The 14,849-nt window shown below is 42.2% G+C and overlaps 1 protein-coding gene across 5 annotated transcripts in view; it reads right to left on the reverse strand.

Moving 5' to 3' along the window:
- Positions 1-14,849, reverse strand: part of REXO1 (RNA exonuclease 1 homolog) — a 559,659-nt gene that overhangs the window by 454,412 nt on the left and 90,398 nt on the right. For all 5 annotated transcript variants that reach the window (XM_072113796.1, XM_072113777.1, XM_072113787.1 and 2 more), the window contains exon 3: positions 9,556-9,660. In XM_072113796.1, the coding sequence (XP_071969897.1) occupies positions 9,556-9,660 (105 nt within the window). The remainder of the gene's footprint in view (positions 1-9,555; positions 9,661-14,849) is intronic.

Raw genomic sequence — 14,849 nt, forward strand, 5'->3', positions numbered from 1 at the left:
TCGTAGAAACCAATCAGATTAGTCTGACAGGACCGATCTCTCATAAACCCATGCTGACGCTGGCTTATAAGGTTGTGCACAGTGAGATACTCCAGGATAGCATCTCTAACAAACCCCTCAAATATTTTCCCCACCACAGCAGTTAGACTCACGGGTCTGTAGTTTCCAGGATCGCTATTTGATCCTTTTTTGTATATTGGTACCACATTTGCTATGCGCCAGTCCTGTGGAACATAACCAGTCCTTAGTGAATCTTCAAATATTAAAAATAACGGTCTGTCTATCACCGTACATAGTTCATGCAGAACCCGGGGGTGTATGCCATCTGGCCCCGGTGATTTATCTATCTTCGTGGTTGCGAGGCGGCGCCGTACCTCTTCCTGGGTTAAACTGTTGACATTCCAAAAAGAATTTACATTATTCCTCATTGTGTCTTCCACCAGGGGATTTTCCTGGGTAAAGACAATTGAGAAGGTGACATTCAGTAGATTGGCCCTTTCCTCATCTCCTTCCACCATGACCCCCATGTTATTTCTAAGGGGACCCACACTCTGTATTTAGTTTCTTATCAGTTATATACTTGAAAAATAATTTGGGATTATTTTTGCTCTCTCTGGCAATTTTTCTCTCAGTCTCTATTTTTGCAGCCTTTATCTGCTTTTTACAGGATTTATTTTTCTCTCTATAATCCTGTAATGCCTCATCGCTACCATCACGTTTTAGCACCTTAAACGCCTTATCTTTCTCGCTTATTGCTTTCCTTACAAGACTAGTTAGCCACATTGGCTGTTTCTTGTTCCTCTTATGCTTTTTCCCATAAAGGTATGCGTTTCTCACAGGACTTTTTAAGAATATATGAGAAAAATTCCCTTTTTTTGGGGGGGGGGGGTTGGCTTTGAGAACATTATCCCAGTTGGTTGCCCCTTCCCTAATGTTCTTAGTAAACCGTAGTACAAAATCAATGATATTATGATCACTATTCCCCAGGTTCCCCCCAACCTGTAGTTTTGATACCCTATCAGGTCTTTTGGTTAGGAGAAGGCCCAGCAGTGCCCCCCCTCTTGTTGGCTCCAGGACTATTAGCGACAGGTAATTGTCTTTTGTTGTTGACAAGAACCTGCTACCTTTGAAGGACCTGCATGTTTCTGCCAGCCAGTCAATATCTGGGTAATTGAAGTCCCCCATGATAAGTACTTCACCATGCTTTGAAGCCGCATCCATTTCACTTATCAGCATTTCCTCTGTTGCCTCCATTATATTTGGAGCCTTATAACAAACCCCTAGTAATATTATTCTTCCCCTCCCCCCCTTATCTCCACCCATAGGGACTCCACATTTGCATTTGCGTTACTGATGTCATCTCGCAAGACAGGCTTGAGGCAAGAATTCACATATAAACAAACCCCTCCCCCTTTTTTATTTATAAGATCCTTTCTAAAATGACTATAACCATCTATAGCAACAGCCCAGTCATAGCTACTGTTCAGCCATGTCTCGCTGATACCCACTATATCATATTTCCGCTCCAACATCAAGAGTTCCAGTTCCTCCATTTTGTTTGTGAGGCTTCTGGCATTTGTGTACATACACTTTATATGGTTTTCCCTGTCTGTATTCCTTTTGTCCTTATTCCCCAATCTCATTCCAGCCCCCCTTCCTCCCCCATGGACTATGACTCTTCCCAGCTCTCTATCTACGCTATCTATTTGCCCTGCAGAAGTGTAGTTGCCCTCCCCCCAGGTCTCTAGTTTAAACACTCCTCCAACCTTCTAGCCATTTTCCCCCAAAACAGCTGCACCCTCCCCATTGAGGTGCAGCCCATCCCTACTGTAGAGCCTGTAGCCAACAGAGAAGTCAGTCCAGTTCTCCATGAACCTAAAACCCTCCTTCCTACACCAACTTTAGAGCCACTTATTTACCTCCCTGATCTCCCGCTGCCTTTCTAGTGTGGCACGTGGTACAGGCAGTATTTCGGAGAAAACTACCTTTGAGGTCCTTGCCCCGAGCTTATGGCCTAAATCCCTGAAATCATTTTTAAAGGACCTTCCACCTACCTCTTACTTTGTCATTAGTGCCAATGTGGACCATGACCGCTGGTTCCTCACCAGCCCCTCCCAGTAATCTGTCAACCCGATCCGCAACATGCCGAACCCGAGCACCCGGCAAACAACACACAGTTCGGTATGCACGGTCTTTGTGACAGATTGCCCTGTGTGTTCCCCTAATAATCGAATCTCCCACTACCAGCACCTGTCTGACTTTGCCTTTGCTCCCATTACCCTTCTTACCGGAGCAGACAGTCCCCTGGTTGCTAGAGGCAACGTCTTGCTGCAGCATTGCTACCCCAGAGCTGATATCCCCCTCATCCGCCAGCCTGGCAAACTTATTGGGGTGCACCAGATCAGGACTAGACTCCCTACAACTCTTCCCTCTACCCCGCTTTCTACATGTTACCCAACTAGCTGCCCCCTCACTCTGCACCTCCATACTTCCCTCCCCACACCCATCTTCCCCAGAGAGTTTGTGCTCCAGGAGCAGCAAACTTCGCTTCATATTGTCAATTGCCAGCAGCCTTGAAACTTGCTCATTTAGATCCAGAATCTGGGCTTCCAGATGAGCAATTTTCACACATCCCACACAGCAGTATTCCCCCTCGAACGGCCGTTCAAAGAAAGCATACATGGCACAGGATGTACACTGTGTAGCAATGCCACTTATGGAGTCCATTGTTCTAATGGGGATTACAATAGAAATATGCACAGAAAGAAGGAAAGAAGAATTTACCGTCAAAGTAACACAAAATACAGCAGTTACCTGCTAAAGTCCCTCAATCTTAAGTCCCTTAAACCTAAGTCACACTTAGGACTCTGCACACACTTCGGATCAATGCACACTCGCCACCAAGCTCACACACTCGCTTTTCTGAACCTTTTTTTAAGGTAATGTGCCACAAAACTCTGCAGAGCTCACTGCAACAAGATCTGGCTGCAAACCAGATACTGACTTGTTTGTGCGTCAAAGTAGAGATTTCACTGGTTGATGAATCCTCTGAATTTGTCCTGGTCACCACTGAATCTAAATGGAGGCAATCTCGGAGATGGAACAGAGGCGGGAAACAAGCCTTGCGTATCCAGCAGAGCAATACGTGTTGTGTCCGTATTCACAGATTCCTGCAATTCCTGCAGAGCTTGGCTTTGCATGGTAATTTTAGCCGGGATCAGCTGATCAAAAGACTCCCATTGTTGTTTCATATCTTGGACTTCCACATACATCGCACCCAAGGCAGCTTCTACTTTTTTTGAAGCAGACCTCTCAAGCTTCTTTCCCAATGTACTCCATTGTAGGTGTTAGTATCCTGTCACGATACTAGTGGGACGGGAGCAGGAGTCCAATAGTCAGGTAAGGCAGAGGAGGCTGAAGGCAGTACACAGATAGCCCGCAGGGGGCTGCGTAGCAGTCTTGAACAGGAGTGTAAAGACCAGAGTAATAATCCGTATATATCAGGAGCTGAAGGTGCAGTATAGATAACTTGCAGTCAGCAAAGGTAATGTTGCAAGGAACTAGAAGAAGACCAATCAAGGTAAACTCAGGGCGGTACTATTCAGGAGAAACAGGTGGTGGGCTTTGCAAGTAGGTTCAGCACCATAGTCCAGTAGACAACTATTCAACTAGCTGAGTGGCTCAGCATACAAGGAGACAGAGAACCAGGCACCAGAGCACAGGTTCGAATCCTGACAGTTTGATACCCAATCTCTTCCAAATATAACAATCCCCATATGTGGCTTTAAACTGCTGTATGAGCACACGCCAGGGCATCAAAGGGAAGGCGCGCCATTCAGAGCAGATTATGCATTGCTATTTTTTTATTGGCTATACAAATCAATTTCTTTTTGGCAATTTGGACATAAGGGCTTATTTACTGCTATATTTGATGCGCTTTGCAATTACTTCATTTTAGTATGTCATTAGCATATTGATGAGAATTTTGTCAATTTGGTTTCATTTCTTTTTGTATTATTTGGGATTCCTGAACTGTACACCAAAAATACTATATTCTCTTTAGTCTGTAGATCACTACGATTACAGTGATACCTCATATAGTTTAAATATTTTAACTGGAAAAAACGAATATAAAGAAAATCTCATTTGTTTTCGTATCGCGATTTTCAGAGACATAACTTTAATATATTTTAGTTGACAGAGCTTGTAAAAGGCTTATTTTTTAAGTGTTGAGTTGTCGGTTTCGGTGGTATAATTTTGGCGCACATAACTTTTTTTTATCACTTTTTGTAATATTTTTGTGAAGGGATTTTATGAAAAATGTACATTTTTATTGGCAATTTTGTGTTTTCTTACATTATTAGATGTGTATAGGGAATGTTTGTGTTTATATTATAAAAACTTTATTAAGCGTTTTAAACTTTATTTAAAATTTTTTAACCCCTAGGTGCACCAGGACGTTATCCTACATCCATGCGGCTAGATACTTAGCGCACAGGGACGTAGTATAACGTCCAGCTTCTGGGACCGGCTCACGAACAGACCCGGTTCCAGAAGCCGCGGCTGTCAGCTGTCTATCATAGCTGACACACGCGCTGTAACACCCGCGGTCAAGCATGACTGCGGCGTGTAAGGGTCTCCCCCATATGGATGGGATCCGATCAACTTCTGGGCAGCCGCGAAGCCTGCCGAGTTCCCCGGGGCTGCCAGAGGTCCTCAGCAGTCAAAAATAATCCCCTAAAATGTCACTTTCCCATAAAAACACTTAATAAAGTATAAAAAACAAACACATATTTGGTGTTACTTCCGTAACAATCTGTATAATAAAACAGAATCGTTACTGGACCTGCACGGTAAACGCCGGGTGAAACCCCCCCCCAAAAAAGTAGTTATGCACTCCAAAATAAGACACTAAAAAAGAATCCTTCTCGCAAAAAATAAGCCATTAACCAGATTTGTAAGCTGAAAAATCAAAAAGTTATGCATATGAAAGTTGGTGATGCTAAAATTTACATTTTTGCCAAAAAAATAAAAAAAATTTATATTCAGTGAAATTGGAAAAACATTTTTTAACAACTATATAAATAAGGTTTTATCGTATTGGTGGAAAGCCATAGAATAAAAATAATATACTATTTTTAAGGTATGGTAAACGGCTTCAACACAAAAAAGTTCCTAAAAATGTATGATTTTAATTTCCTCCACCAACAAAGAGTTAATAAAATCTCACCAATTAGGTGTAGATGACCCAAAAAATAATGTACCAGAAAAGTGCATCTCCTGTGGCAAAACAATGAGCCTGTACAATGTGACATAGCAAATCTGATGGCACCTCCTTCCCTTTTATGCCCATCCGTGCGCCCATACAGCAGGTTAACACCACATATAGGGTATCAATGTTCTCGGGAGGAATTGGGTATCACACTTTGTGGAACCTTTTTTCATTTAATCCATTACAGATGTTTAATTTTCCACCCAAAATGAATGTATTGTCAAAAAATATTACAATTTGTAGACCACACCTCAATTTTGTTTTAACCCCTATAAAATACCTAAAGGGTTAACAAACTTCTTAAAAGTGGTTTTTCATACGTTGAAGTGTGTAGTTTCCATAATGGGGTCATTAACAATTCTAGCTATTATTTAGGCCTCTCACAGTCATTTGAGCAGGTCCATCTGCCCCCTCGTATATAGCCAGTGCCTGCCCCTACCCTGTATTTAGCGAGTGCTTCCACCTCCAGCAGCCCGCTGCCCAGCCTAAAAGAAACTCTGTACTCACCTGACAAAAACTCAGCCCCCACAGATCCTCTTCTGTCTTCAGCTTCCGCGTGGTACTATCGCATACACCATGACGTCAGCCACTTGCCGATGGCGTACACACTGATGTCGCCAAGTGGCTGACGTCATGGTGTGTGCTACGCAGCCACGGGGACACGAAGAGCGTTACGATTTTTCAGCACTCGACAGGCCATGAGGGTTGAGGTCACTGCTGAGGGCTGCAGTGATTGGCTGCACTTGCATCAAGACACTTAATGTCTTGCACTTGTATAACAACATCAGTCTCCAGCAATTGATGATTAAACTATGGATTTAGGTAAGTCGCTGCCTGGTAGCAGACACCAAATACAGTGGGGCACATTTATTAGGGGCCATGCGCCAGTTTTCTGTTGGACTATGCACATTCTTTTTAGTGCAAACTGCTTACACATGTAATCAAGAAGTGTCTGAGACACATTTGTGTCGCAAGTGATCCTCTTGTGGTGCGGCTGCACTAATCTTCATGTGACACAAATTAGGGGGCATTTCAGTGCTCAGTCTGACCGTGCGCCAGATTTAACATGCAAAGTCCAATTGAAATGTCACACGCCCCATGTTAAAAGTGCACCAGAAATCCTGAATCTGGCGGCCCCTGCACACTTCACAGGTCACTGCACATAGTACAGACTGCACGGTTTTTAGTAAATGTGCACCTATGTCTTCGCACAGCATCATGGTCAGTCAGGCTGACATGCAAGGCGGAAGTCTAGGTGGGTGCAGGGGAGGCAAACCCCACGTATAACGTCAATCCAAAGTGACTTACCCCTGAGGAATGGAGTTTGCCATCCCCGCATTTTTCTAGACCTCCAATAAATTTACACTTTACCGTCCGCCTGACCGACCATGATGCTGTGAGAATACATTGTTTTGCTCTACTTGTATGCATTGACAGTACAAAATTAGGTGCATTAACATGGAACTTTTTAGTTTTTATGACTTTTACTAAAACTTTTGTATTTTTGTATGTTATTTTGGGGCAGTTAATTGCATCTCTTTCTGTGTATTTTGTAAGCAATTGCAACTAAAATCACGAGAGAGCTATATGAGAGAGCTATATGAGAGAGCTATATGAGAGAGATGACAGGTGATGGATAATAGGACTTGGAAAGATAAATAGGTGACAGCTTCTCACATGTTACTGATCTTTAGCTACTTCCCTGCTAGTCAGGGACAGGGGTCCATTTTCAGGACAGCAGGGTAGCATGGAGGGACAGTGAATGGTGTAGAGTACAGGAGGACTGCATCAGGAGAGGTCAGAGCTCAGCCTGTTACTTGTGTTATCTCTGCAGCCTCCTGTGTGACCCGACTAATGGTGGAGGGAGGAAGGGCTGCTACATTGCTATGATCCATGTTAGGGGAGCAGTTCGTCATGTCTGGCTGCAGTTACCTTGTATCTGCTGCTGTAGGCACCTGTGGAGCTGGTAAGCAGTGGAAATCCCATCCTTCACTTCTTTAAAAGTCTGAGCTCTCGGCCCCTCCTCCTCTCTCACTTCCTATTGGCTGCAGTGTGTCAGCTGATCTCTCAGCGTGGAGAGGAGCTGTGAGCCCATGGAGTGATCTGTAGTGAAGAGCCACTGGCTGAATTGCTTGTGTGCAGACTCGGCCAGATTAGCTGTAACTCAGGACGGGACACAGCTACCACCAGGGGGCGCCAACAACCAGAACAAAAGGAGTTCTCAGTAAGGCTGCAGATTTTGTAATAAGTGTAAATGGTGAAAGTACTTGTCACAATGCATTGGACCCAATTACAGCCATTTGCTATGGTGACAATCCCTTTAACTGCAACGTGTGACTGCATCCTGAATGTGGCCTATAGAAGTCTATAAGGCATGCAGGCAGAGAGGAAAAGAAAATGAATTAGAGGGCAACCCACACAAAGACTATATTTACTGTTATTTCTATAAATATTTGTACAGAGAATATTTTTCTTATTTTGGTTCTGTACATTTGAACAAAACAATTTGAATATGGTTGAAGATCAGACTTTCAGCTTTAATTCAGTAGGTTGAACAAAATTATTGCATAAAAATGTGAGGAAAACATTTTTACCATTTTCCAACAATGCTCCTTTTTAATTTTTGGGTTTAAATTTTTGCCATGATGCATGCCCAAGTCATCACACTAACTACGCCATGTTTTACAGATCACGTGGTATGCTTTGGTTCATTCTGGTAGAGGTTGATCCCAGTTTTTTTATCTATCCAAAAAATGTTCTTCATCAACTGTGCAATGTTTTTTAGATGTTTATTTTTAGCAAAGTCCAATCAAATCTAAACCTGCAAAGGTTATTGAGGTTTTAAAAGTGCCTTACACCATGCGGTGAAACCTCCGTATTTACTCAGGATGTTTACTTGCATTGATGAGCTCACCAGAGCTTTCTTTTTTTCTCAGGATGTAACATCAGCAACAGTAGATTTTGACACTTCCAATATTGTAGCATTTTCTGGGATGGATTTTTCTGTTTTCACAGATTAAAGATGGCTTGTATAACCTGCATTGAGAGCTCCTTTGAATGCATTTTTTCTTCACAGCAAAATCTTCCAAATGCAATTGACGCAATGAATGAAAAAGCCTTTGCATCGACTGTCCAATTACTTTTAATTCCTTAAAAATATAGTTTTTGAAGGGATTATTAAAATTTTTAAAGTGCTAACATATTTTTCTTCATTTAACCTTAATTTGGATTACCTCTAATGAAAGTTGAAAGTCTGGACTTTATATTCACGTCAAAATTTGTGTGTTCAAACGGAGGGGTTAAGTCGGAAAAAAAAAAAAAAAAAGTGTCAAGATAAAATTTAAGCTTTTTTGGTCAATGCATATTTTAAATTTATAAAAAAGGTAATATTTTATTTTGCCGGACTTATCTCCTCCCTATGGGAATTATATTTATGGAACTGTTTATCAGTACTGCTCAGTAGGGCTTGACACCTTTTTATTCTTCAAATATATGTGTATCACTTAAGCTTGAATTCTTGACACCTTCTTCCCTCCTTAGGGTGATGCCACAATGGCGTTTTGAACCCGTTTTGGTCCGTCTTTTTAGCAGTCCGTTAAAAAATGCCTGTGTTTTTTGAAAACGCATCCTTTTTTGACAGGTTTTCCCCAATTACCGTATTATTGGACTATAAAGGCGCACAAAAAATTAGATTTTCTCTGAAATCAAAAGGTGCACCTTATAGTCCAGTGTGCCTTATATATGAACCGTATTTGGAGACAACACAGCTGCCTTGAACTGTGCACAGCTCTGCCACCTGCTGGTCATTCATCCTTATAATCAGGTGCGCCTTCTAATCCGAAAAATACGGTATCTTTATTAAAACTGGTCAAAAACGGATGAGTTTTCAAAAAACATGTGCGTTTTTCAAAAACGCGTGCATTTTTGGACAGACTGCTTAAAGACAGACCAAAAACGGATTCAAAATGCCATGTGTGGCATCACCCTTAGGGTGCAGTCACATATTGCAGTTAAAACTGCACCACAATCAGCTTGGTTTTAAGTAAAGTAAAGTAAATGACATTGGTGGAACAGGTTTCCCCTTCAAAATCAAATTCATCCAATCAGTTCATGTCTTTCACCTGATAAATTTACCTAAAATTACCTCAAAGCTCATTGTGATACAGTTTTAACTGCAACGTGTGACTGCACCCTTCTATATGCTACAGCTTGTCTTTACTGAAGACAGATTTGAACTGATCAGTTTAGGAGAGAAGGGAAGGAAATAACTTTTTATACAGTACCTTACAGCGCTCATTCACATAACTTGTACTAGTGACATGAGAAATCCTCTTCTTCTGGCCAGGAATTATGGTAGACACACTTGCTTGAGATCCATCCTTTACAAGCTAATAAAAAAAACAAAACTTGTTTTAAAGGCATTCCCAAATATCATACACAAAATCGTTTCTTGGTGAAAACAAGTGAGGGATCGTGGAATATTAAAATGTAACCTTTAATAATTATAACTAAAAAGGATTTATGGGCCCAAAAAAAAAAAAAAAAAACACCAATGCAGTCAATAGGGGATTCAGTTGCTCAGATTAAAATGTAACCTGAATGTTTCTTTAACCCCTTAAGGACACAGGCATTTAAAAGCTTAAGGCTCAGTCCCATTTTTGGGATTCTGACATGCGTCACTTTATATGGTTATAACTTTTGAACATGGTAACTTATCAAAGCGATTCGGAGATTGTTTTTTTCACCCCAAATTTTGTACTTAATTTTAGTGGCAAATTTTGGCTTCCAAGTTTTGCAGTTATTTACAAAAAGAAAAAAAAATGATTTTTGAAATTCGAAATCACCACGTTTTCAGGCAGTTAGATTTACCACCTAAATAAGATGCTGAAGAACATTTCCCATACGTCTACTTTACATTATCAGCATTCGTGAAATATCTGGGTAACTTATTTTGATGTTGCACGGCTTACAAATCAAATGTTGACATTGTCAGTTATACATTCATTTAGCCCTAAACTGTACACATTTCCAAAAGATAAGAGAAAAACCCATCTTAAAATTTGGTAAACAATTTTTCCCCAGTACAGAGACTACCCCACATGTGGCCGTTACTTGTTTTATGGGCGCACAGTGAGGTTTGTTGATCACTTATTATTGCATTTTTTGTGGGATTAAATAGGTAAATATCATAATTTTTGGCAGGTTTTCAAAGGTTTTTTTTATAGTGTTCATCATAAGGGTTCAATAATTATTTAATTTTCATTTTATTCCATGGGTTGTTACGGACGCGGTTATACTATATATGTGGGGTTTGTGTCCACTCCAACCCGGGGATGTCAGCGGTAGATTACCACGGACAACCCGCGACCACCGATGCCGGCTCATCTCCGGTTCAGAGCGCTAAGGGGTTAATTTCACAAGTCTGTATGGGGACAGCTACCAGAGATGTTTGATCACCGCTTTAACAGTATTGGGGTGGTTGCCCCAAATCTAGTGGTAGGAAGTAGTTGATCAGACAACACAAGATCTTATGGTACGGAACATCACAGCGGTAGTGACCCAATTATCAAAACCTCCACCACTATGTAGACTCTGTCACAATGTCCACACCTGATTTGTTTCCATTGCTGGCTCCTAACAAATAGGAGGCTAACTCAGAGTTGTAAAAATTAGCCCTCAAAACAAGCGACAAAACGTCCATCATTGTAAGTGACCTGAGTGACCTGAGATTTTGCACCTGTTGCCTTGCCCATTTCCGATGACATGGATGAGCTGCCCTGGACAATGAGTGTGCCTCACCACAGAGCAGTCCCACCTAAGGTCATTGACCCATTGGTGGCTGTGTGTAGAGCCTGGGAGACCGAAGCTTGAGTACATTCAGACGGATCAGTGTTCTACTTAAATTCAGTTGGAATCTAAATGGGAGGCTCAAAGCGTTCACTAATGGATTAGCAGCAGGTACATACACCAATCAGTAACCATTATTCAATAGATGTGTCTTCAGAATATCTCAAAAACTCCGTGTCCAAACATCCTTTGGATATGGACACAATAGAGAAAGTAATGGGAATGTACTGGAGATACATTGGCGCTGGCCGTCCCAGTTCACTTTGATTCCGTTACAAAACGGAACGCTAACAGGTGGCATCACCCTAAGGCAGTGGCGGCGAACCTATGGCACGGGTGCCAGAGGTGGCACTCAGAGCCATCTCTGTTGGCGCCCAGGCCATTACCCCAGCATATAGTTTCCAAGACAAGACTAACAGCCTTTGCTTGCAGTCCCAAGCCACACAGCTCAGTGCTTTTAAAGCAACACATCCTTGGCTGCCATCCTTGGAGGTGTGGACAGGGTTTCATTTTAATTTGTGATCATGCGCTAGGTTTTGCAATTCTACCTCTTCAGGGGGCCCTGGAGGATGGCTACAATAATAATCAGAATTTCTCCTCATACTTTCTACTTTTCTACTGTATTCTTGTCCTTAGGACGCCAATACAAGAGCTGTGACAAAGCAGGGAGTAATAAGTTATTGCATTAATTGCCATATTGACCCTTTGCAATAAATTAGTAGGTTTTTATTTGTAGTTTGGGCACTTGCCCTCAAAAAGGTTTGCCATCACTGCCCTAAGGTGAACCCCACGTGGTTCATGAATAATGTTAATCTTTGGTTAAACAACTGCAAGACAGAAAGGGTAGTGTATCTGGAAACTTGAAGATGCAGCCTACAATACATGTCAAACAGTAATTTACTTCAAAAGGAAGATTGTACACCACATAGATTACACCACCGAAAAGAGGATAACTATTTTGCAACACTTTTTGACCATGCATAAGGGGAATCCAAAAGTTATGAGTGTGAGAACTGACCGATGCAGCTGGCAAAGCTACTGGCGGTACCTAAAAAAATGCGGCGCGGGCGCCTCCATCTTGGTTCCGATCGTCACTCCCCCGGACGTCATCGGGGGTGGGCGGCAATAGGTTGCCATAACAGGCTCAGGTCTTCTTTAGACCCTATGCCGTCTGGTTTCTGAAGATTCAGTTGGCTCATTGTAATTAACACAGTGCAAAAATGCCATATACTGCAATACAGTAATATTGCAGTAAATGGTAGGAACGATAAGACCATCTAGGGTGAATGTACCCTACAGGGTCTAAAAAAAAAAAGAAAAAAAAAAAAGTTAAAATAAATAAATAACAGTGACCATCGTAAAAACTGAGCCCACAAGAACGTCATGTTCAGTTTTTTTCCCCCAATTTTTCCATGTATGGAATTTTTCTCCAGCTTCCCAGTATACGGCATGGAATAACGCCACAGAGAATTTAAATTTGTTACGCACAAAATAAGTCCTCACATACCTACCCCATTTTGTCCAAGATGGCGGTGGATGCTTCTGCAGGTAGGCGTCTAAGGTGCCCGCAGGGGATATTCCTGCGCTCACCGAGGGTGCTGGCCCTTTCCTACGGCTTTTTTTTTTTTTTTAGCTTGGTCAGAGGACTGCGTTATCAGTCCGTACAATTTGAACATACATATTACAGTTAAATTGTCTATAAACTTGCATGTCTCTGCGCCAGGGGTCTGGTCGTAAATGTATTATTATACTAGTTTGATGGTTCTAATATTGTTTACAACTGCGAGAAACTATTGTGGGCGGTGTTTAGGCTGCGTAAAACCCCACTTTTGGGGATATTAAGGGTCTCACTCTGGTCACTCCAGGATCCCTCGGCCCCTGCTGTTTTTTGCCATCCCCTTAAGGGAGGGGCGGTCTAGTCCCAACCAGAAAGGGAGAAATCCTTTTCCCCCTTTTTGGTTAACACCTTAGGTAAAGTTTGTCTAATTGTCCTTAGACGTAATTTGTCTTTAACCTTCTGTCCCCCCCCCCCCCCGCCTCCACTTTTTTCCACTCCACACAGGCTTCCTCAAACAGCCTCAAAAGGGGGTGACGAAGTCGGGAGCAGTCCGGGGACGGACTCTGCATATAGTGAGTAAAACAAAGCACATATAGATCGCAATAATGGTGAAAATACTCTCATTTAATGTTAAGGGATTGAACTCCCCAATCAAACAACACAGGTTAGCTCTGAAAGAGATGAAATCTAGTAAGGCAGACATAGTATCAAAATGTGTCTCTTGCAAGTAGACTAAGGGTTCAATCGCCTTTGCTAGAATCTTATACCCAGGGGCATATCTAGCCTCACATGAGAACAAAAAAGCAGGTGTAGCGATACTAATCTCTAGATTGTGCCCGCTACAGGTCTTCTCCGTGATTGCTGACCCAATGGGCCGTTATTTAACCCCTTAGCGCACCACGCCATAGCTGTACTGCGCTGGTTCCTGCAAAAAAACGCTCAGCGCAGTACAGTTACTGCGCGAGCGCATCCTTTCTTCTAAGTGTCGCGAGACGTGGTGATATCGGGATGGGACTTGGGTGACGGAGGCAGGAGAAGTTCCTATCAACATCACCCGACCAATCAAATCGGTCCCGCACACCGATCGCTGCGATTGGCCTGTCAAACCTGACTGGCCAATTGCAGCGGATTTTGGGCTAAAAACGTGGTTTTAGCTCCTTCCTCTTCCTCCAGCGGCACCATTTTGGTTTGGTATCGCTCGAGAGAGGAATAGAGCGTTACTGTGTGCACCAAAATACACATTTGCATTATTATACTATTCTGATCCCTATTGTTCCGTATAAATCCCTATCCCCATCTGTTTTTTCCTGTGTCCTGCATGTTCCCTGTGTCATCACACTTGTCTTCCGTTTTTGACTGTCCCTTCTGAACCCAAACGCACTTTTCAGTGCGCTGTGTTTTATTTTTAAAGTATTTATTTTGCAATTTTTGAAAAATTTTTACAATTACAATAAACAAAATTAGAGAACAATATTGTCTGTTACATACTTTCTTCCCCACAATGCAGAAGTATTAAATAACATCCATGGTAACATTCAGGGTCTTACTGCGTTCCAATATTAACTATGGGATACTGCGCAGTAAATGACAGCAAATAATGTAGCCAGGCGTCTTGTTACGACACAAATAACTATTGACACGTAGACAATCAGTCACACACACACACATACATACATACATACAAGCACACTCAGTTTCCTTCATTATGGAGAGAAATAACTACCACCATGTGATTATAATGCTGTATAGGGAGTCACGCACCATCTGGACCAGATGCGATCAAACTTTTGGGGGCACTTCCTGTTGGCATACAGGGACCGGTAGTGGGGAATGACACTGTTAATAAGTAGTATCCATCTTTTTAATGGAGGGGGCTCCTGGTCCTTCCAGGTCATCACCACCACTTTTCGGGCGTAGTATAAGACAAACCTAAAGAAAATTTTGTCATAGTGGCCATTGACAACTTAATTTATGATGCCGAGGAGACACAGAGGGATACATTAAGCGTGGGAAATCAAAGTGTAGATTTAGGAATTCCAGCACTTCGGACCAGAAGACATGAACCCTAGGGCAGGACCAGACACAGTGCTATGTTTAGATGCAGTCTTTGTATATTTATGTCAGTTCCCCTCTCAGGCATAAAAGCCTGTCTGGTCCTGGTGAACCAAGGAT

The sequence above is a fragment of the Engystomops pustulosus genome, chromosome 1 (assembly GCF_040894005.1).
Source record: "Engystomops pustulosus chromosome 1, aEngPut4.maternal, whole genome shotgun sequence".
Classification (NCBI taxonomy): Eukaryota; Metazoa; Chordata; class Amphibia; order Anura; family Leptodactylidae; genus Engystomops; species Engystomops pustulosus.